The following is a 24,453-nucleotide window of genomic DNA, read 5'->3' as shown; positions in this document are numbered from 1 at the left end:
AAACTTGAAGTAATCATGGATGGCATTTCATCAATCGAAGATGCACTTTTTTTAATTTTTTTTAAATCTCTGGAATTTGATTATATCTTATAATCAATGCATACTAGTTTCTTAGACTGACGGTATAGAGAAAACTTGCATCTGCTTCTTCTGGTCACTTGGGCATACCATGAACCAGAGACCACTTTATCCATTTGAGGATTTTTTTTTTGTTTCACAGCCGTAATCTGAATTTAGACTACAAAACTCTGAATACTGGCCTGTGGTTTAAATTTTCAGGTGATTTTTAACTCCTCTAAGATGCCACGGTTGAGACATACAGGTTTTTTTGCATCCCTTTCTGTGTGGTAACTTTATTTCTCTGCTTTGACCTTTATGTCCCAGATACTAGACTCCCTAATCTTAGCTGTTTTTCTTCCTTAGTGGTACATACAATGAGTACATGGTACATCTCAAAACTGATGAATGTGGTCATAAGGCACTTGAGAACCCAGAAGACAGATTATTAAACCAAAGGTCTCTAAATCTCACACCCCTAAAATGATCATGCTTTCTTCTATAGAAATTATAACTTATAAGAAGTATTTTTAAAGTTTCTCAGTTTTAGACGCTTGAATTTAATTCAATTAATGAATCAAATATATAACCAAATATGTATTTCACATACATAGGAGAAAACACTCAACATAGGCATCACTGGGGAAATCTGATTTTTTAAAGTCACATGCAAGACTCACATGAATTTCAAACTTCCAGCCACTCACTGCCTCATCTGTAAGGATTTTAGTGAATGATATTGTTAGCCCATCTCTGAAAAATCGTTGACATGCTTCACTTTTAACATCAAGGCCTAAGGGAAGAAAAATAAATGTAAACAAAGTATTTTTCTGATTGTCTCACAATGCCCGATTACATGATAAAAAGTAATAAATAAACTACTCACTGATAGGTAAGAAATTCAGACTAGCTTTGGAAAAAACATTATCGTAAGAGGTCAAAAAGACAAATACACCAGAAGTATTATCAAAGTTCCTATGTGTCAAGAAGGTAACAGATTCAGAAACCAAAATAATTAATGAATTTCAAAATTATTTAACTGTATAAAAGTACATGAAATCAAGTAATAGGTGAATTGAAAACATTTCAAATTATGACACTAGACCTTAACCACACAAAGATTATCAGTGCCACTGAGAAGGAATCTAAATGCTTCAGAGCATTTTACTCCCTGAAAATAAAATTTAAAACTTAAAAAATGAGGTTTCACAACTATTTTTAAAATCTTATTTTGGTTGTAAACGATCCGTTAGACATCAGTATCTTCATACTATTCTACATAAGTGTTTGATTAAATAAGATGAATTGTTTTTGTCTCCCTCTCTTTCACTGTCCCAGCATTTATGCTTCTTTGTATTTTTGCTTAATTTCATCTGATTTCAGAAAGGCAACAGAGCTGAATGCTCCGCCCTGCCAAACACAGAGAAAATCTTTAACTCTTGATAACACAATGAAAAGTGATTCAATCTGTATATAAAATGTTCTCTGATTTTGACTGCAGAAAAGAGAACATTTAAACTCAGTACTGTATTTAAAAATCTGAACCTTGCCTAAAATAAACCATGGTCCCCTGGGGGGGCAGAGGGTTCTATGTCCAGTGAATCTCAAGGAATATTAAATGAGATACCATTATGTGTTCTTACCTGTCACTGTACAGTCAGGACCTAGAACATGCCTATTACAAATGTCTTCAAAAATTTCCTCAATAAATGTGTAAATGAACAGAAGAAATTTGGGTAGTAGAAAATATAATATGGAAATGTTTTTTCATAATTAGATTATTTTTCAAGATTAAAAAGATGTGGAGAGACATTCTTTAAATGAAGGAAGGAAACTATTTTAAGACAAAAAAAATATTACCCTTGCCATGGAGACAAATAAGCATATTAATTTTTATAATGATCAACTTCAATTGTGATAAATGCCTATTGATAGTTAGAACACATCCATGGCTACCCTATTTCAAAAACTAAAATGTCATTTATTTGAATATCCAATGCCTTAAAATTAAAAGAATGTTATAGTCCTTTGCTAAGAGAATTCAACTACACCTAGAGCAGACCAAAGCCACTAGAAAAAACGATCAATTCAGGCACTGAGGTTTCACTTCCAGACGACAAGGTAAAAACACCAGACCAGAAAGTTTCAAGCCTTTTTTAGAGAAAAATCAAATCTTTTTAGTGTATTAAGAAAAATAATAAACATGTAAGCTGAACAGTTTTGTTTAAAAATGAATATACACCAATTTTATGTGTAACTTCAGCTAGTTAATGAACACCCCTGAAGGCTGACCAAAGGACCTGAACCCTTGTTCTAGGTATATATCATAAGCCACAGCAAGAAAACTTAGATGTTCTAGTCTAGGAATACCCAGTTAAATGTTCATAAGAGAGGAAAACAAGTGTTTGGGGATAAAGTGAAAGTGAACCTAGTAACATACATTATGAAAAGCCTAAGAACATCTAAACTTACCTTTTTTACTAAGATCAATAGCAGCTTCTAAAAGCACTTCTAATTCCCCTTTCGGCAAAACTGGAACCACCCATCGAGGCCTAAGGATTTTAATAATATAAAAAGATGTTTATTGGCTGCACTCTAAAAGAGGCACTATAAATGAGTTACTAATTATAATTATTCACCTCACCACGAAAAAATTCAATATTAACTCTAAAAAACATTAAAATTTTAAAACAAGGCTGGCAGAGTATCTGCTTTGTGAAACTAAGCTCCATCTGTTGTCCCTACAATTTTTTAAAGAACTGCCAAACAAAAGATAGAAGGGGGGGGGGGGAGGAAACTATGTTTTTAATTTTTTGAGAGAGAGAGAGACCGCGAGAGCAGGGGAGGGCCAGATACAGAATCTGAAGCAGGGTCTAGGCTCTGAGCTGTCAGCACAGAGCCCAACACAGGGGTCGAACTCACAAACCGAACTGTTCAGTCACAACCTGAGCCACCCATGTGCCCCAAAAGGAAATTATTTTAGTAACAAAGAATATAAAACTAGCATAACAACCAAGTATCAATTAAATGGATACTTATTGTTTGAGTTCATAGGAAAGAGCTCTTTCAGAATTATGATGAACCTCTTAGTTGTCTTCAATTTCTTCACAAATCACAAAGAAGAAAAATTTAGGTGGAAAATGAGGGTTTTCTGCCTCAATTCACACAATTCATCAATTTATCCTGAAGGTTAAGTAGGATGTGGGTCTCCAGGCCTCTCTGTCTCCATAGGTACCCTCCTCCCTCCAACAAGGATGCAGCATACACCCAGGTGGTGCTTTCTGTGGTCCCAGTGGCAGCCCAACCATCTGCAAGTCCATCCTTTTCCTACCCCTTCTTCCTCATCCTTCTCAATGCTCCAAAAACCCTTGATTTGGGGGGAAAAAAAAAAAAGTGCTCCATGACTAATATATGCAAACTTTTGTCTTCAAGCCTGCATAACAAGTACCCTTTAATAACAATCACCAGACAGAGATCAAAACGCAACAATAAAACCTTTTGCTAGGTCTCTGCTATAGAGAAAGAATAACCAGGGACAAAACAAATAACTTTATACAATTTCAATGTATATATTGTATACTACCAGAATCACAGCTAATGTGTTCTTTCAAATATACTTATTAAATACAATGAGTTAAAAAATATATTAATAGAAAAATTTTCAAGATAAATGAAGTGAGAAAAGCAAGACAAAATGATTTGGTAAGAAATCTCACATTTGTAGAAAAATCAATACAAATCATAGTAAACACAAAGATAATCTGAAGAGTCTACTCCTTATTGTTAGTAATTACGATTTTTTAAAATGCTTATTTATTTTTGAGAGAAAGACAAAGAGTGAGAGTGGAGAAGAAGCAGAGAGGGAGAGGAAGACAGAGAATCTGAAGCAGGCTCTGTGCTGTCAGCGCAAAGCCTGCCTGAGGCGGAGCTCAAACCCACAAACTGTAAAATTATGACCTGGGCCAAAGTTGGATGCTCAACCGACTGAAGCACCCCTCAGGCACCCCTATTGTTAGTAATTTTTTCTTGAGACGTGTATACAGAGGAAGGAAATTATAGAGAACTTTATTAACACTGTATTTCCACGTATAACAATGCATACTTCTATTACTTATGTAATCAAGATTTGGGGGGGAAAAAAGGGGGGGTTCTATTTCCCCTGCTATTACATATATTAAGTATTAACGGATTTTTAGAAAGTCAAAGAATAAAGAAAATTTAGTAACGCAAATGCTTATAAGTCTTGTGTATTTTCCTTACTTTCCTTTTTAGGAGTTAAAGGGATGTGTCACACCTCCCTAGTACTCACTTGTTGACCCCACAGCCTGGTGAAGACCACAGCCATATGTGGTTCCCCCCAACACGCTCTTCCCTCATTTTTTTTTTTTTTTATGTTTTTTTTGGGGGGGGGGGGGGGGGGGGGGAGGAACAGAGGAGACACAGAATCCAAAGCAGGATCCAGGCTCTGAGCTGTCAGCACAGAGCCCAACGAGGCACTTGAACTCATAAACCGTGAGATCAAGACCTCAGCTGAAGTCAGATGCTTAACCTACTGAGCCACCTAGGTACCCCATTCCCTTATCTTCTTCAAATCTTTTTCTTCCTCTGCACACAAGCTTTAAACTTACATTCTCTTGGAGTCTTCCACTACAAATACAAAAAATTATACTCTAAACTTGCCCCTGAAGTGAAGATCAAGAGAAACAAATAGCAGAGATGGTTAAATGCCTCAGGCTAGTAAAGGGTTCCCAAGGGGCAGGCTCTGAGGAACTCATGTTCTTGTGACCTGGCTTACCTCAGGACCATGCAAAAATCATGAAAATCACCCAGCAATCAGGACAAACAACATACCAAAACGAAAAAAAAAACTTCATAAACATTCAAAGAGGGAAATCATACATATGGTTCTACTTCAGAAACACACCAGCTTGGGTCATCATCATTAATTCTAAAAACTTTACTGACACTGTTACTCCCTTTCGTTTTTCAAATGCTTTACGAACCATGGGTTACAAAGTACTTGGTAATCACCAAGATGTTAAGGCTATTAAGGAGGCGGCGTGGCTAACTGTGGTATTTCTGTCCACTCTTCCTCTTTTCTTATTTACTACTAATCACTGTGCTAAGAAACCATTGGCTCTCCTGTGTATTGCACACATTAAGAAAACAAAACAAATTGACTCACCTATTGATCATGTCATCCAACTTTGCCAGGTCAGTATGTGGAAATGCAGGTTCCTCATCTTCAAGCTGTGGTGGAGCATCACCTTGACCTTGTTCATCTGGGGGAGTTGCCGGGGAATTTTCATTGGAAGAATCAGGCGACGAAGTCTTAAAAATCAGATATTCCAGATTTAGGTTTCTATACCATACGTACATTTAATAATTCAAACACCAACACAGATTAGAGTAAAACAGTAAAACTTTAAAGATAAAGTCATAGTAAGTTTACGATGCTTCAGGAAGTCTCTGTGCTACTGTGCTGTAATTTCACCTAATCCTCAAGAGCCTAAGAAAGTATTAGACAGCTATTTAATGGATGAAAAAACAAACTCAGACAGTAAGTAATTAGCCCAAGGTCACACCGCTCCAACTCTATGGTCAGGATTTGAAGCCAGGTTTGTGTTAACCATGATGTATACTGCTCCTCTACTTACATTTCCCATTATGTGAGCCCTGTCACAACAGGAATTACTAGACAAATATGAAACCACATTTCTCGTGATGAGCACGGAGTAATGTACAGTACTGTTGAATCACACAGCTGAAACTAATATAACATTGTATGGTAATTATATTTGGATATCAAAAATAAGTAAAATTCAAAACAAACAAAAAAGAGCAAACCTATTGAATCTCTACTAGTTCCTGGTTTCAAAATAGCATCTTGGGCATCCAACACAACCTTTGACTATGTTTAAAGAAACCTAAATAGTGGATAACAAATTTATGACACAAGAAGACTTAACAACTCTGTCCAGTATCTATGACCACGTACTTCAGTATTTAATGGCCTAAAAGTGGGAACTGGAGAGGAAAAGGAATGACGTTAACACACTTATTTGGAAAAATAAAATTAAAACCTGACTTGCTTGCTTCTCTAAAATGGCAGAGGGAGAGGAAGAGAGGAGGGGCAAAGGGAGAGAGAGTGCATGTGTGTCTCTTTTCTACCATACTTGTAATAGACTATCTAATCTAATAATAAATGGACAATAAGAACTTATCCCCAAGTGCCAAATTTAAGTATCCCACGGTAACAGTATTTTTGCCTAAAAACTCATCCATACAGAATTCTATGTAAACATGTACCAACTGTAAGCAGCAGGTCTATGGTTCACGTGCACGCAATTCAGTTATAAATTCACCTGTAAGTGCCGTTAGAGCTGTGCGTCACAAATTTTAGTATGTATGTCTTACCTGGGTATTTCCCAACTTAAAACTGTATATATTAGAAAAAGTAGCTGAAAATTAATTACTAAACTTCCACTTCAAGAAATGAGAGTATTAGCAATTCAAATTCAAAGGAAATGAAAGGAACAAAGACATGAGGGTAAAAGCACACATAGGGAAGGGAGAGAGAATCAAAGCGAAAAGCTGGTTCTGGGCCAAGTTTAAAGAAACTAATAAATCCCTAGGAAAGAGTATCAGGAAAGAATGCAAATTAGCAGTGTCAGAAATGAAAGACGAGATGTTACCACGAGTCTAAGACATTAAAAAGATATGAAAGAAGTAACAGAATCTCACACAAATTCATCCACAGAATAGAAAAAAAGAAAAAAATATTACCCTATGAGTTTTAAGGCCAGCATAAAATCTTGATACCAAAATCTATTTTAAACTATTTGCAAACATTATTTCACTCAATCCTTGTAACAATCCTATGAAATAGTGATTACTGTTATCCCCATCTTACAGATGAAAACCGGAGGCTCAGAGGTTACATATGTTACCCAGTCATAGACTAGTATGCTGAAAAGCGCAAATTTGAACACAACATGACTGGAGTCCATGCTCTGTAACAGAGGCTACACTGAATGACTTCAGGCTTTGCTATGGAAATGACACAGGGCTTAAATACTTCATCTGATAACTGACCGTGTAAGTAAGACCCCAGCAAAAGAGGCACCATATGCTCAAGCATCACCATCTACAGCACCTGAGCTTTCTTATTACTATTTACTTTTCTTAAAATAACTGTTTTATGGTTACTTCACAAACCATTCAGAACATGCTTCATTATTTACTATCTCATGGTAGACAAACCAATGTAACTTTAACTAGTATCTTAAATGTCCTACCTGATTCTGTTGGAGGGGGGGCTGAGACTGTCCATCAGGAGCCTGGCCCTGGCTGTCATTCCCTCCTACTGGAGAGCCACGAGTCGTGGCTGTCATACTCGACACAGGGCAGATCTTTGCAATTTTGTCTGCTTATGTAGTTGTCTTGAGAAAAGAAATTATAGTCCACTTATAGAAGATGAAGTACCAGCATTTGTCAGTCTTAAAAAGCTCCAATTCAAGAATAAACCATCTTGCAGAGACCATTGCATAACCTACAAGAAGAAAAAAAAGTACATTTGTTTTAGATTTAAAAACCATGAATTAAGGAACTGTTCCATCTTTTTTTTTCTGAATGTTTATTTTATTTTTTTTTTTAATTTTTTTTTTTTAACATTTATTTATTTTTGAGACAGAGACAGCGCATGAACGGGGGAGGGTCAGAGAGAGAGAGGGGGACACAGAATCGGAAACAGGCTCCAGGCTCTGAGCGGTCAGCACAGAGCCCGACGCGGGGCTCGAACTCACAGGCCGCGAGATGACCTGAGCTGAATGAAGTTGGCCGCTTAACCGACTGAGCCACCCAGGCGCCCCAATGTTTATTTATTTTTGAGAGAGACAGACAGAGTATGAGTGGGGGAGGAGCAGAGAGACAGAGTGACACAGAATCCAAAGTAGGGTCCAGGCTCTGAGCTGTCAGCAAAGAGCCCGATGTGGGACTTGAACCCACAAACTGCGAGATCATGACCTGAGCCAAAGTGGGACGCTCAACCGACTGAGCCACCCAGGGACCCCAAGGAACTGTTCCAGCTTAATGTTACCAGTGAATCTAGTCAAGAGAAGATGGCTATACAATGGGAGGGTAAAGTGAAAAGCTAAAGTCACACTGATACCATATTCAACTTAAACTGATAACTGTAGATCAGCTTGCATCAAAGCACAACCTTATGATAGATTTCAGTTTTCTCCTGGGATTCCAAAGACATTATTATAAAGGTATTTATTTAGTTGCCATTTTGATTCAATCATGGAATGGCAAAAACTGTCTTCGACTTGCCAATGCCATAAATACTTTGCAAAAAATATGTATACTCAAGACAAACCAGGTAACAAAATATTAATTTTTAAAACCATTTCAGGAAAGATTGCCTAACTAAAGCTTATCACCAGTACCAGAGCATTGTAAGTAGTTTTTGAACAAGCTTATGAAAGGTTTTAACAGAAACTTTAAAAACTTTGGGGGAAATTTTCTTTGGAAAAAGCTTGAGCTATATACTACTACTCCAAAAGAACCCAATTTGTCAAGTGACCCTGACTCTCCACTTTTGGCAATGTTTAGGTCACAGGCATTCCCAAAGACAGGACAGGATTATGGACAACTGTTTAACAATGGAATTCTTTGTTACCTGACCAGCAAAGGAATATAGGGGAATGCCACCAAACCCTCAATTCTATATTCATTAAGACCAATGGCTCTCATCCTTAGCTGCATACTAAAGTCATCTGACAGGCTCTGAAAAACACTAATGTGCACACTCCTCTCCAAAATGAATGAATTACTACATTTGAGAGTGAAGACTAGGCATCAACACATTACAACAATTCTCCCCTGGAGATTGAGAACTGTGCCATCAGATTGAGAACCTTAGCTGAGGAGTTCTAGGTATTTGGTTATTAAGTGACCATACTTTTCATTAGTCCAGAACAGTCCATGTTTACCTATTTATTAACCTCCAATTTAAATATAATCATTTAACCCAGAGATGGGTTTCTAACAAGATTCTGTTTCACTTGTCAAATTGGTATAATAACAACAAAGAAGTTTAAGACCAGTAAGATCTAGCCACTGGTGAGACTAAACACAGAAAAATGTTTAATATGTAAAGCAAAAATATAAAAGATAAATGATCGAGCAGGCTCTCTTTCACTTTTGTTTCCCATTTTCAAACACCCTACGTTACAAAAAACTTCATGTTAAGTAAACAATTTGAAAAATCTGGAGAAACTAGCCTATAATTTTCCTTAGCCATTTTGAGTCGGCTAGCAGATTACTTGAGTAACGGTCTTCTCTTACCACTCAAAATTATCAGCTAATCAATTCACTTGATTCTTTTCCACCTCAAATTTATTCCAATCTCTTCCTTTTATTTCCCAACCTGGGTTCATAATCCGCTTGTATACTCTCCCCCGAAGGATGATGTTCCCATCACCATCTCCTCACTCTTTTCCTAGATCTTAGTCTATAAATATTATGCTTGTATCTTCCTTACTGAAAAATGACCAGTTTCTGCCCTTCCCTTTTCCCAAAAATCTTAAGAATGTCTCGTCTCCTTTTACTTCTTCCATTTTCCGTCATCTGGCTGAGTCTAAGCTACCAAAGTTGCTTTTAAGCCACCGGGTTTTAACTGAGGTCTATGGATAGATTTGAAGAGCAACTCTCCTAAAACTACACACAAAGCTTCGTGAATGTGTGTTATTTGGTGGGGAGAGACGTTCTAATTCACAGATCATCAATGCTCTACTGACAAATCAATTAATTGTTTCTTGCTGTTCACCATGTTGGCCTCTTCCACCCTCCCTTTTTGAGCCCCTGAGCTTCTTAGGCTCACACAATCCTGGACTCCAGGTTTCCTTTCTATTTCTTTTTAAAGGGGACGGTGGCAGGTAGTAGTGACGTCAGTGAGGAGTATGGTTGTGAATACTGAAACAGAGTTGAAAACATCCACTAGACAGTTGACTCTCCAAGTCTGGAACTGAACCAAAACTTTGGGGTCTTGAATATAAAGTCTATTATTCACTAAAGGGTAAAGGGAATGGACTCATTAGTTAACAGTATTACCTATGAGCTTCCCACCCACCCATAAACACAACCTCCACATGACTACTACCTCACTCTGAGAGTAAAGGGGCCACAATCTTGTGGGGTGTTAAGAAGTAGACTATATACCCCAAGTGTCAGGTAAATCAAGGAGAGAGAATGAATCCTGAGACACACCAAAATTAAAGTGGGTTTAAGGCAAATCTTTACCATTTACACAGAATTTGTGGTATTCTTCCATAAATAGAAAACTAATCGTCTAAGAAGTGACTTGACCAAAGCACAAATATTAAGTTAACAAGTCTAGAATTCTATTACCTTGTCCATTAAACCAATACTATCTCTATTTTTTGAAAAAAATATTTATTTTGAGAGAGAAACAGCATGAGCAAGGGAGAGGCAAACACAGAGGGAGAGAGAATCCCAAGCAGGCTCTATGCTGTCAGCACAGAACCCAATGTGGGGCTTAATCTAGCAAACCATGAGATCATGACCTAGACCAGAAACCAAGAGTCAGATGTTTAACCGACTAAGCCACCCAAGTGTCCCAATACTCTCTCTCTTTAAAAAGTCTTTCCAGGAAGCAATCCAAGGACAAAAAAATAAACAAAATGTGGTGTGTACATACAATGAGATATTCCAACACATGATACAACATGGATGAAACTTGCAGACATTCTGCTCAGTGAAATAAGTCACAAAGAAACAAATACTCTATGATTCCACTGATACAGAAAGTAGAAAGGTGGTTATCAGGGGATTAAAGGGAGATGGCGGTGGGGAGAGATGACTGGGGAGTTAACAGTTTCAGCCTGGAAGATAAAAAAAAGTTCTTGAAATGAATGATGGGTTGCACAATGAAAATATGCTTAAAGGCAAATTTTAGGTTATATATATTTTCCCACAATAAAATTATATATATATAAAACACTAACTGCTGTCTTGCTTTTGCAGTCCTTTTAACAGATGGAGATCATATGAATTAAAATATCTTAAAATTATATCCTCACGTTGTTTTGTTTACACTCACTATCTTTCTATCTATTATGTATCCCAATAACCCTCCATCTATAGACAAAACTATCTGGCAAAAAGTCAGGGCATAAATTATTCTAGACAAAGTATTGTGTGGATTATTACTAAAGAACTTTTTTTTTTTTTTTTTTTAGTGCTTTATTTTTGAGAGAGAGCGAGCAAGCGCGAGCACAAGCGGGGGCAGAGAGAGGGAGACACAGAATCGGAAGCAGGCTCCAGGCTCTGAGCTGTCAGCACAGAACACAACGCTGGGCTTGAACTCACAAACCAGGAGATCATGACCTGAGCTTAAGTCAGATGCTCTACAGACTCAGCCACCCAGGCGCCCCAAGAACTCTTTAAACAAAATAACTTTAAAGTAAATGGAAAAGGGAGAAGTGTAACCTTTCCACCAACAATGCACCTTTTACTCTGCCCACAGAACTAAGCCATCTTCTGCTTCTGGCAGAATAACCCATTGACAAAGCTTCAAGCTGCCTGCCATCCCTCTCTTATTAGTTCTTCTCACCCTTCTGTCTTCTACCTCTGTCAAGTCCTCCACATTTCAAGATTCCCAGTACTGCTGAGCAGGTATGACAGAGCTCAGCATAGCATACTCTGCTCTATTCTGGCATTTTTAACAGCCATCTCTCTACCACCACATTAAGAATTTGATGATACCTTTTCCTCAGTATGCTAGGATCAACAAATGGAAGAGCAAGAAACAGGTATGGAGCAAAGAAAAATATTTTCTGGATTAAAACAAAATCCCGGGGCATCTGGGTGGCTCAGTCAGTTGAATGTCTGACTTCGGGTCAGGTCATGATCTCACAGTTCCTGGGTTGGAGCCCCGCGTCGGGCTCTGTGCTGACAGCCTGGAGCCTGGAGCCTGGAGCCTGGAGCCTGCTTCGGATTCTGTGTCTCCCTCTCTCTGTACCTCCCCAACTTGTGCTGTCTGTCTCTCTCTCTCAAAAATAAACAAACATTAAAAAACACAAAATCCCACCTCTGCCACTTACAAGCTGCTTTTTTTTTTTTTGATGTTTATTTTTGAGAGAGAGAGAGAGAGAGAGAGAGAGAGAGACACTGAGCACGAGTGGGGGAGGGGAAGAGAGAGAGGAGACACAGAATCTGAAGCATGCTCCAGGCTCTGAGCTGTCAGCACAGAGCCCAACACAGGGCTCAAACTCACAACTGTGAGATCATGACCTGAGCTGAAATAGTCACTTAACTGACTGAGCCACCCAGGAGCCCCTACAAGCTGCCTATCTTAAAGGCCAGTAACATCCACTCTATTTTTGCAAGTCTTGAAAAATGAGATAATGCCACCCATAAAAATGCCACAAGGATAATCTTAATAAAGGTGTTTTTGCAAATACCAAAACACACAATTCTCAAAATATGTAATTTTCTTTTCCCTTTCTATAATGTACTGTGCAGGCAGGGTTCTTGAATATCTGAGGTAATAATTAGAAAATAATGTTTTCAGATAATTTGAAAAGCTTTGAATGGGAAAAAATTATCAAAGATATGTTACAACTAAGTGTAACACTGCTTACCTTTCTTCCTCCCTTTTTCTTTCTTTCGCATTCATTCATTTCATTCATTCATTCAAAGTAGGCTCCATGCCCAGCACAGATCCCAATGTGGGAGCTTGAACTCACATCCCAGAGATCAAGACCTGAGCCGAGATCAAGAGTCAAACTCTCAACTGACTGAACTACCCAGGAGTCCCAACACTGCTACCTTTCTTAAAAACAAATCCCATTTAAGTGGAGGAACAGATGGGAATCACACTGTTTTACTTGATTTCAAGACACAGTCCCAAGGCTCTACCAGAACTTGTTTTCCAGGAGATATTTAGGCATACCTAGCAAGGCTAGGACAAGCTTTCTACAAAGTCAAAGCAGCAATGTCATCCACTGAGCAACTCAAAAATTATTCAAATCAGGGGTGCCTGGGAGGCTCAGTCAGTTTAGCAACCAACTTCGGCTCAGGTCATGATCTTGCGGTTCCTGGGTCAGGCTCTGTGGTGACAGCTCAGAGCCTGGAGCCTGCTTCAGATTCTGTGTCTCCCTCTCTCTGCCCCTCCACTGCTTACGCTCTGCCTCTTTCAAAAATAAACATTTAAAAAAAAAAGAATGCTCAAATTCAACAAATCCAAGGTGTAACTGTACTGTATAAAGTTTCAAGCTTTACATAAAGCGTCAAGTTTTATTTCAGAAAAACAAAAGTACTGTAAGGGTCGTTGTTCTCCCTTCCTTTCACTCAGGTTTTACCAGAAATTATCTTGGATTTTCTGCAATGCAACATGTAACCAAATGATAGCATTAGATTGTCTTTAGAAGACAGCATTTTTTCATATCCAAACTCAGCATCTCAATATCTTCCAAGATGGGAGAAGCAACACCTTTACCTGGAAAAAGGTTGGAGTCATTTTCCTTTTAATAAGCTAGTACTTCATAAGCGGCAACCATTCATACTCATTTTAAAGTTTGCAGAACTGAATTTCTACAACAGCTTTCAAGTGGGAGGGCCTTAATACCAGAGAAACCCTCAAGATAAAGAATGGTCATTCTCTACCTAGTCATTATTCCACCTCTGCTGAAACGTTTCCTCTATTTCAAAATCTCTCTCTTATACAGCATGTTGAAACTCTCTACAATTTCACATATGTATATGATCCTAGTATACTTACAGAGTTCCTTCCCTTTCTAAAACTTTTTGTCCAAAAAATAAAAGTTGTTTAATTAAACAAAAACTCAAAGCTTACTTATTCAAGAAATAGGTGTTAAGTGTTTACAACGGGCCACATATTGTTTTAAGCATAAGGGAATATGGCAGAGCACAGCAGGCAAATCTCTCTCTCTGGAATTAGCATTACAGATTGAGGATAGAGCCTTATAAACAAGCAAAAACAAGCCCAACAGTCAAACAAATTATTTCCTTTACTGGACATCAGAAGGAGTTGAGTCTCTTAGAAAACAACATGATAGAGGGGCCTGGGTAGCTCAGTTGTTTAAGTGCCTGACTCTCGATTTTGGCTCACGTCATGATCTCACAATTGGTGAGTTGGGAGTACCGCATCGGGCTCTCTGCTGTCAGTGCAGAGCCTGCTTCAGAACCTGTCTCCCTTGCTCGCTCTCAAAAATAAACATTAAAAAAAAAAGAAAGAAAAGAAAAACCAATGTGATAGATCCTTAAACTCATCCTTGAAAATTATCTTAGCTTGTGAATTTTATCTATTATGTACCAAAACCAAAGGGGAAAATTACTCAATTATTTTTCTTTTCTAATGCCTTTCTATGTTTAACTGACATCCATAACTCGTTTTTCCCTTCTTAAAATACTTGACTCACCAGAGGCGAGAGACATAATTGTGAAACAAGCTGTACTTAGCCTTCACCAGGCATTAGACCTCATTACTTCTACTGATCACTACAAAATGAAAACTTTAATTACAATGGTCTTAGACAAACTATTATTTTGCAGTTAATACACTAGCATATAGAGGAAAGGCAGAACTTAAATTATACATATTTAAAATGTTAATGTAAAAATTATTCTATCTTCATTATAATCCAGTGCAAAACATCTTTTTAGTACTAAGCTTTATTTCAAAATAACCATTTTGGGGGCAGATGGGTATCTCAGTCAGTTGAGTGTCCGACTTCGGCTCAGGTCATAATCTCGTGGTTTGTGAGTTCAAGTCCCACATCAAGCTTGCTGCTGTCAGGGAAGAGCCTGCTTTGGATCCTCTGTCCCCCTAGTCTGCCCCTCCTCCTCTTGAGCTCTCTCAAAAATAAACATTAAAAAAACCACAAACCACCATTTTTGAGTATAAAGATACTCATATTTAGGCCAATAGTATTTAGAACTTTTTGAATTTTAAACTGGAATTTCTATCGCTATGACAGATTCAATATTAAATGCAAACTTTTTATGTATGCGTTGTTAGCTGGAAGAAAATGTATTCTATCCTACATAGAAGTTTTTCCACTACATGAGAAAGGACATAAATAGCTATTGCAGGTTTTATACACTTCCATTGACACACACAGAGAATGCCAAAACCCAAAAAGAACACAAAATAAAAGCACAGTTTTAACAAATAGTAATAACACAGTTAATTATCTACACCAATAGCTGGACTTCCAGGACTTTTTAATCCCTAAGAAAACATTGAAATGTGAGTAAAAATAATTACTGGTAATAATCCTGACTCTAATTTTTAGGTAACCTCATTTGCAAACAATGCTATTATATTTGCTTTAACTAATTAATTATCTACTTATTATTTCTTGTGACACACCTCGTAATCAATTATATTCAGGTACTTTGATCCATAACCACTCTAGCGGGTAAAGGCAAAAAAGGTTTCAGTATTTATACTACCCAAGGAATTCTTTCGTGGACTTTTGGTTCCTTTCCATTCAAAGTTTCTCTGTGACTCTGCAATTATGCACCCAGTTACAATGTGTTTATTCCCTCACACCAAGCAATTCTCAGACACCAGGTGGGTGTCCTACAATTCAGCTAAAATTCTGACACCATCTGCCTGGAGATAGCATCAGATCCCACAGGTTAAGGGCTCTGTCAGTCCTACAAGATTACTCCCTGTCCCCCACTTCAGTTGCCAGTCACAAGTCCAAGTTGTCATCTATCTTTCTAACGGGCTATAGACTGGAGATTCCAATGACCCCTAAGCCTTGGGTTCGATTAATTTGCTAGAGCAGCTCACAGAACTCAGAGAAACATTTTACTTGCTGGATTACAGTTTATTATTAAAGGTATATAACTCGGAAACAGGTAGATAGAAGAGATATGTAAGACGAAGCATGGGGAAAGGGCAAGGAACTTTTGTGTTCTTTCTGGGCCCACCATTCCCCTCAGGTTTCCAGATGTTTACCAATCCAGCACCTCTCTGAACACCGTCTTTTTGGAGTTTTATGGAGGTTTCATTACACAGCCATGACGATTAAATCATTGACTGTTGAAGGCTGAACTCAATCTCTAGTCTCTCCGCACAGCCCAAGGAGGCAGAAGGGGCTGAAAGTTCCAACACTCTAGTCACGTGGTCCCTTCCCCTGGCAATCAGCCCCCAATCCTTAGGGGCTTTCCAAAAGTCACTTCATTAACGTAACGTAAGATGCCCTTTTTTGGCTCTCACCAGTTAGGAAACTCCTAAGGTTTTTGAAGCTCTGTGCCAGAAACCGGAGAGACGACTCAATATGTATTATAAATTACAGTATCACAGGCTCCCTTACAGTTCCATCTTAATTTATACATTACTCTAGGAAAGTTATGAGCACTTATGTATCAGGCACAATAGTGGGTGCTTTATTGTTATACAAATAAATTATTGTTATACACTCGTGTAATCACCATGACACCTATCCCATACGGCTACTAATCCAGTTTAACAAACAAAAGCTAAAAGATTAAAAGTGACTTGAGCCTGTCTAAGATGGCAGATGCCAACATGTGTTAGACTCTAAAGCCACTGGATCTTCCATTCAACCATGAAGGTTCTCCATAGCTCCCAAGATGTTCTCTCTGAATTCAAAGGGGGAGAATTAAGATGGAAAATAAAAAGGGATGCGGAGGGAACAATGATAAGGGATTGTGATCTTTCTCTTAAAATCATGGTTACTATCAAGCTTGTACCCATCCCTCCAATTATGTTTTACCTTTTTGGCATTAGAAACAATCACCATGACTCTTACTAAAATGCAAACCGTAGAATACCATAAGGCCCTGCTTAAAAATCTTAAAAGACCAGGACGAAGACCGAAATGCTTCTCTAACAGTCTACAAGGTCTTCAAATACCCAACTTCAGCCTCACCTTGCAACTGTTCCCCAGCCGCCTGTTCTAATCCCATTCAATCTGCCTTCTCGTTCCTTCAAACGTACTCCCCTCACAAGGACTCTGAAGCCTCTGAACAAGCAGTCTGCTTAGTTTTGCCCATACGAATTCACCTTCACCAGCGCTTAACTCACCTAAGAACTCATCAAGTACTCCTATCTGAGGCTCTGAGAGCCAGCTACACTTTCCTTAAAGCATCTATGTGATGATCAAACCCTCTACAAAAAGAAAAGTTCCATAAGGGTAAAAGTTATATGAACTGTAGTCATCGTTGTATCCCAAGGATTCACTGACATACAACGGGTAGGTGCTCAAAAGAAAAAATGGGGTGGAGGGGGGGTTAGTAACAAAGTCAAACAAACCGTCTCCCTTCCCAACTCCAACAATTCCTCTTTTATAATGTGTCCAAAATTAAGAGACTCCAATTTTAACAGCATCCTGGCTGATCTCCACACTACCAATCTGTTTAGCATATTAACTGTAAATTAAGCCAACATTTTCAGTCTCTAAAACCTTTAGTGTCATCCTCCTCTCTACCTTTTCTGTAAGTACTATTCGAGGTCATTCTCAACCAGCCCTTATTTTTCCTCTCTCATTCCCCAATTTCAATACTACTATAGCCAGGTCGACATACCTCAGATTTTAAATAAAAATTTTCTCACTGGGGTGCCTGGGTGGCTCATTCTGTTAAGTGTCTGACTCTTGATTTCGGCTCAGGTCATGGTCTCACAGTTCATGAGTTCAAGCCCGACGTGGGGCTCTGCGCTGACAGTGCGAAACCTTGTGGAGGTTCTCTCTCTCTTCTCCTACCCCCCATGCACTCTCTCTCTCAAAAATAAACATTTAAGAATTTTTTTCTTATAGGGGCACCTATGTGGCTTAGTCAGTTGGGCATCCGACTTTAGCTTAGGTCCTGATTTCACACACAATTCATGAGTTCAAGCCCCGCATAAGGCTCTCTGCTGTCAGCATGGAGCCCCCTTTGGATCCTCTGCCAACGTCTCCAACTCATGCGCTCATCCACTCTTTCTCTCTCAAAAATAAACATTCAAAAATTTTTAAAAATTTTTTTCTTATTAATAGTGGTAATAACAACATTTGAGTGTTTACTTTGTATCAGGCACTATTCTAAGTTATATATATATAATTATTTAATCCTCAGAACAAGCCTATTACTGGCCCCCTTTCAGGAGTAAAGAAACTAGGGCAGAGTGAATACATAGGCGGTCAAAGTGGTACAGCTGGGATTCTACCCCACATACTACAGCTACAAGCTCCAGGGTTCTACAGTTTTAACCACCATGCCATACATCGATAATGTTGGAAAATAAGGAAAAGGCTACCATTAATTTCACCATATCCCCAACTCCAAGATAAACTCTATCAAAATGTTTTTGATGCAGAAACACATTTTATAAAACTGTTTTGCTTCATTTGAAATTTCCCCATGTTGATTATTCTTTTACAACATTGCTAATAGCTATGGCCACAGAATTTTCTTCTAAAACACTAACACTGTATCCCTAAAAAATACAGCATACAAAAACTATGCTATAAGAAACTATTGTTCAGTGGGAGATGAGGTTTCAGGAGTTTAAAATGCAGCAAGATATTGCCAATATAGCCGAGTCCACAGCTATGTACCTAAATATCCCTAAGCAATTTTATAATGTAGTCTTTGCTCAAGAGTAAAGGACATTCTTTTCCTAGTTCCACCAGCACTGCCATTATCATTAACATAGGACCCCTCATTCTTCTCACAATTATGATAAATTAGACACAAAACCAGTCAAGGCAGCTATTATTAAGCACAGGTTCCCCTGCCCCCAAATGTGACGCTAACTCTAGACAGCTTCACATTCAATCAATAACTCAGGCTAACACAAATGAAGATGTCTTTGTTGAATTCAAATGCTCATATTCTATTACCACCACTATTAAACACCCACAGCCCTTAATTTTTGTCACCAAATCACCATATACAAATGTAACATTGGATAAACTGTACTTCAGTAACAAAATAAATGCAAAATATTTTAATAAAATCACTATGTACACTCACTGCTGCCTCCTATGGATAACTTCCTATTACGGCATCATAACAGAACCATATCCTGCATTCTAAGTTTTGTTCATTGCAGCAAAAACGTATTCATCTAGAAATGCTTGGTAATTGGCTAAACACTCTTATTCAAACCTCCGTGCTAAGTGTCTGTCAAGTCGTATGTACACAATTAGGGTACTGGAAGCTTTTATATGTACATTAAAGCTTCAATAAATTCCAGCATCCTTTCCAAGGCATTCTCAAGTGGGAGTTTTTAAGTGGCTGCAGGCAAGGAGTAATTTTAAATTAAAAATGACTTCTGGAATGCTGGCATCAGAACCTCTGTGGATATTCTCCCCAGTGAAACCAATAACCAGTGAAGATTACATAAAAAAATTTTTTTGAGGTCCCCAGAATTGTCCTAAGGGTATACAGTAAATGAAGAAATACTTATTAAAGAAAATGTATATCTCACTAAGAACAGAGTCTGTGGCACTTTGGGCCAGCTCAGCAGGACAGAAGCTCCATTCCAGGTGGGTGCAGCCAAGAATACGGGGCTCTCTCCTCCAACCTCCCAATCAAGGTATCTGCCCAAGAGAGGAAAAACAGCTAGCATTTCTCCTCATTCCCAACTGTGACTTGCAGGGGCTCTATTGCAGGCACAAGCAGCTGGGATGTCCAGGGCTCCTTTCTTCTATCCAAGCTCTACTTGTGGAGAAGTTTGGTCCCAGGTTCTTCAGGCCAAGAATAATGTGCTCCTAATGGCCTTCACTCCATCTCACTCATAGGACTGAGGTTCCACACCAGGAGAGACAAGGTGACAACACCAGAGGCTGCTGCTCTCACCCAGCACCCTACTCATGAAGCAAGGGTGTCAATCTGACAGAAATGAGCCATTGTTTCACCACCAGTTCTGAAGAAATGATGTAAAGGTTTCGCCCAGGGGGAAAGGCAGACCGTCAAAAAGCTTCAAATTTCTCTCAAAGTGAACCGACTTTATTTGGAACAAAGTACAGGGAAGTTCAAACCTGAGAGTGCACTAAAAACAATGGAGAGCAAGGCAGTAAGCAATTAAGACGCTGGTTAATCTCATGAGAGCAACAAGCTATAAACTTTAAACCAGCTAGCAGTTTACCAGAAAGAATCAGGGAAAGAGACAGCTAAGAGCCTCCCTGAAGTCAGAGCAAACCTCAAAGACCGAACTCAAACATTACCCTCTAGAAAGAAAAAAACTGAATTGGCTCAGACTGTGGGGCAATTAAATCCCAGGCCATCAGCTGAAACAATAAAGCAATCAGCCAACAATTAGTGGAGACTAACATTTGCATGTGACACCAACAGAGGGAGACAGCTTAACACAGATATGACTAAGCCTGTACCCTCTGAAGAGTATGAAATCACAGGCTACACATTGCAAGGAAAATGGATTTCATTACAGCAGTTTGGCCAGTAGTGAGACAGACAAGCAAGTAACAACAAGTCCCCAGGTATGGGTAGTGGGGAATCAGTATCCAAAGTTGCTACATTAGATAAAAGAGCCACCCACCCCACCCCCCCAAAAAAAAAGTTTACCGGACAGGTGCGAAGAAGGGGAACTGTGGCCCATACACCAGGGTGGGGTAGGGGAAGCAGCCAAAAGAAACTGGCTTTGAGAGGGTCCAGATGTCAGGCTTACTTAGCTAAGACTTCAACACAGCTATTACAAGTATGTTCAAAGAACTAAAGGAAACCATGCTTAAAAGAAGTAAAGGAAAATATGACCACGTTTAAACAGAGACTATAAAAAAAGATGTAAGAGCTAGAAAATTTTTTAAAAGAACCAAATGAAAATTTCTGGAGTCCAAAAGTATAGTAACTGGGGCACCTGGCTGGCTCAGTAGGTGGAGGAGACACCTGACCTTGGGGTAATGAGTTTGGGCCCCATGCTGGGCACGGACCCTACTTAAGAAATTTTTAAAAGAAAATGTACAGTAACTAAAATGAAAAAATTAACTGAAATGGCTCAACAAAAGATATGAGCTGTCAGAAAAAAAAATCAGCAAACTAGAAGATGAACAGATTAAGCATTCTGAAAAACAGAGAGAAAAAATGAGTTTCAGAGAAATGTGGAATTAAGCACACTAACATATATGTTATGGAGTCCAGAAAGAGAAAAGGTATTTGAGGAAATTATGGCCCAAACTCCCCCACATTCATGAAACACATTCATCTACACATCCAAGAAGCTCAGCAAACTCCAAGCAGGATAAATTCAGAGAGACCAGACTGTAAAACATCATAATCAAAATGTCAAAAGCCAAATACAAGGAGAAATGAGGAAGCAGGAAGAAGCAATCATTGCATATATAGGTTCCTCAATAACACTGTCAGCTGATTTCTCATCAGACAATATGGAGGCCAGAAAGCAGTGGGATGACACATTGACAGCACTGAAAGAAAAAAAGCCTGTCAACCAGAACTGGTTCAAAATTGAAGCCTGAGGTCAACTTCTAGCATGACAGCCTACGGTGCTTAACAGACCCAATCCCCAGTGAAGGGGCACTGGAAAATCATAAAAAACAGTATAAAGGCCTTTCTTCTCCTTTTTTAACTGGTTTAAAAAGCACTATATAAACGAAGTGTACATAATGCATAATTGGATTTCATATAAAAATGTTTCCCAATAACCGAATGATTTAACACGAAATGAATCAAAGACCTAAACATAAGATCAAAAACTAGAAAATTCTTAGGGAAAAAATAAGGGTAAATCTTCATGACCTAGCATTTCAGCAATGGATTCTTACAGGTATGACACCAAAAGCAGGAGCAACAAAACAGACAAAATGGACTTCACCAAAATTAAAAATGTTTGCTTCAAAAGGCATTTGTAATATTAAGACAGTGAAGGGGCACCTGGCTGGCTCAGTCAGTGAAGCATGTGACTCTTGATCTCAGGGTCATGAGTTTGAGCCCCACGTTGGGCATATAGCCTACTTAAAATAAAAATTGTATATATTAAAACAGTGAAAAGACAGACACCCCCAGAGAATGGGAGGAAAAATAGACAACACTACAAATCATGAACCTAATAAGGGACTTGTATCTAGAATACACAAAAAGACTCCTACAACTCAGTAATAAGAAAAGACAACCAATTTAAAAACGGAGAAAGCATCTGAATAGGCATTTCTCCAAAGATGTACAAACGGCTAGTAAATACACAAAAAGATGCTCAACACATCATTAGTCACCAGGAAACTGGAAATCAAAGCCTTAGTGAGATAGATTCCTCCCATCAACTGGAAAGATTATAATAAAAAAGAAAATAACCAGTGTTAGGATGTGGAGAGATTAGAATCCTTGTACATTGCTGGTGGCAGTGTAAAATGGTGTAGCCACTGTGGAAAGTGGTGTGGCCATTGCTCAAAAGACTAAATATAGACTTGCTAACATTATCCAGCAATTCCACACCCAAAAAGAGCTGAAAACAGAAGTTCAAACAAGTATTTGCAAACCCATGTTCATCGCAAGTACTATTCACAGTAGCCAAAAGATGGAAGTAAACCAAGTGTCCTTCGATAAATGATAAAATGTGGTATATACAAACAATGGAAGATCATTCAGCTTTAAAAAGGAATCGACACATGCTTGGAACATGTGATGTTACACTAAGTGAAACAAGCCAGTCACAAAAGGGTAAACAATGTACGATTCCACTTATTTATGGCACATAGAATAGTGAAGTTTAAGGGTGCCTGGGTGGCTCAATCAGTTGGGCGTCCGACTCTTGGTTTCCGCTCAGGTCATGATCTCAAGACTTGTGGGTTCCAGCCTTGCTACAGCTGTGCTACTACAGCTCAAAGCCTGGAGCCTGCTTCGGATTCTGTGTCCCTCCCTCGTCCTGCCCTTCCCCTTGCTTATGCTCTCTCTCTCTCTCAAGAATAAATAAAACATTTAAAAAAAATTTTTTAAATGATACACCAAAAACCATTGAACTGTACACTTTAAATGGATGAATTGTAGGATATGAAAATATCAATACATCTATTAAGAGTAAATGTAAACAAAAAATATGGTGAAAATAATCATTAAAAGGAATTAAAATACCACAGTAGACAACATCTGCTTAAGGCAAAAGAAATCAGTAAGAGAAAAAGATAAAAAAAAACACATGAGATACAGAAAACAAAGTAAAATGGCAGATGTAAATCTAGTCAGATTAATGACCTTAAATGTGAATGGCTCATAAAATTCAAACGCAGAGATAGACTGGATTTAAAAAAGGAAGATCCAAGGACATGCTGTCAATAGGAGAATTTTAGATCCAAGGATACAAATCTGTTAACAGTAAAAGGATGGGGGTGGCACCTGGCTGGCTCAGTGGATAGAGCATGCAACTCTTGATCTTGGGGTCTTGAGTTTGAGCCCCATGTTGGGTGCAGAGCTTTAAAAAAAAAAAAAAAAAAAAAAGGTAAAAGGATGGGAAAATATGCATCATGCAAAATAGCAACCATAAGAAATGTGAAGTGTCTATAGATCTACCACAAAAAAAAATAGACTTTAAGACAAAAATAAATTCCTAAAGATAAAAAACTTTATAATAAAAAGGTCCATTCATCAAGATTTAACAATTATAAATATATATATACATGCAACCTACCAGTAGCCCCAAAACATATGAAGCAAAAAAAGAAAAGGACAGGGAAATAGACTTCCAACTCACCACTTTCAATAATGCATAGAACAACTAAGAAAAGATTAAGGAAGGAGACTTTAACAACACTACACCAACTAGATCACACATGTAATAGAACACTCTACCAACAGCAAAATACATATTCTTCTTGAGTGCACATGAACATTCTCCAAAATGGACCATATGCTAGGCTGTAAATCAAGTCTCAAATTTAAAGGATAGAAACTATGTTCTTTGAACATGGAGAAATTAAACTAGAATTCAATGAAAGGAAATTTGGGAAATTCACAAATATGTAGAAATTAAATAATTTTGGCACAGTGATCATATTCAAGCCATTTGCTAGTTCCTCAATTGATTCCTTTTTTTAAACCTGCTATCTACAAATAATAAAAATTCTGAATTCTCCTTAAAGACAAAATAAAGGCATGATCTTGTCACTGAAATATACTGTAAGACTAGTTCTTTTTTTTTTAATGTTTATTTGAGAGGACTATTTCTTCTCTTTTTTAATATTTATTTGAGAGAGAGAGAGGGAGGGAGGGAATGAATCCCAAGCAGGCTCCATGCTGTCAGCTCAGAGCCAGATGCAGGGCTCAATCTCTCCAAACCATGAGATCATGACCTGAGTCAAGACACTTAACTGACTAAACCACCCAGGCAGCCGTTCTTCTGGCTTTTCTTAATGTGTATATTTA

The 24,453-nt window shown here is 38.3% G+C and overlaps 1 protein-coding gene across 2 annotated transcripts in view; it reads right to left on the bottom strand.

Moving 5' to 3' along the window:
- Positions 1-24,453, bottom strand: part of USP9X (ubiquitin specific peptidase 9 X-linked) — a 162,090-nt gene that overhangs the window by 95,264 nt on the left and 42,373 nt on the right. For both annotated transcript variants that reach the window (XM_049643713.1, XM_049643715.1), the window contains exons 2-5: positions 7,356-7,609; positions 5,243-5,388; positions 2,530-2,609; positions 738-850 (exon numbers count right to left, since the gene is read on the bottom strand). In XM_049643713.1, the coding sequence (XP_049499670.1) occupies positions 738-850; positions 2,530-2,609; positions 5,243-5,388; positions 7,356-7,451 (435 nt within the window). In that variant the 5' untranslated portion in view covers positions 7,452-7,609. The remainder of the gene's footprint in view (positions 1-737; positions 851-2,529; positions 2,610-5,242; positions 5,389-7,355; positions 7,610-24,453) is intronic.

This window comes from Panthera uncia, chromosome X, assembly GCF_023721935.1.
Source record: "Panthera uncia isolate 11264 chromosome X, Puncia_PCG_1.0, whole genome shotgun sequence".
Lineage (NCBI taxonomy): Eukaryota > Metazoa > Chordata > Mammalia > Carnivora > Felidae > Panthera > Panthera uncia.
This window is presented reverse-complemented; position numbering and strand designations above follow the sequence as displayed.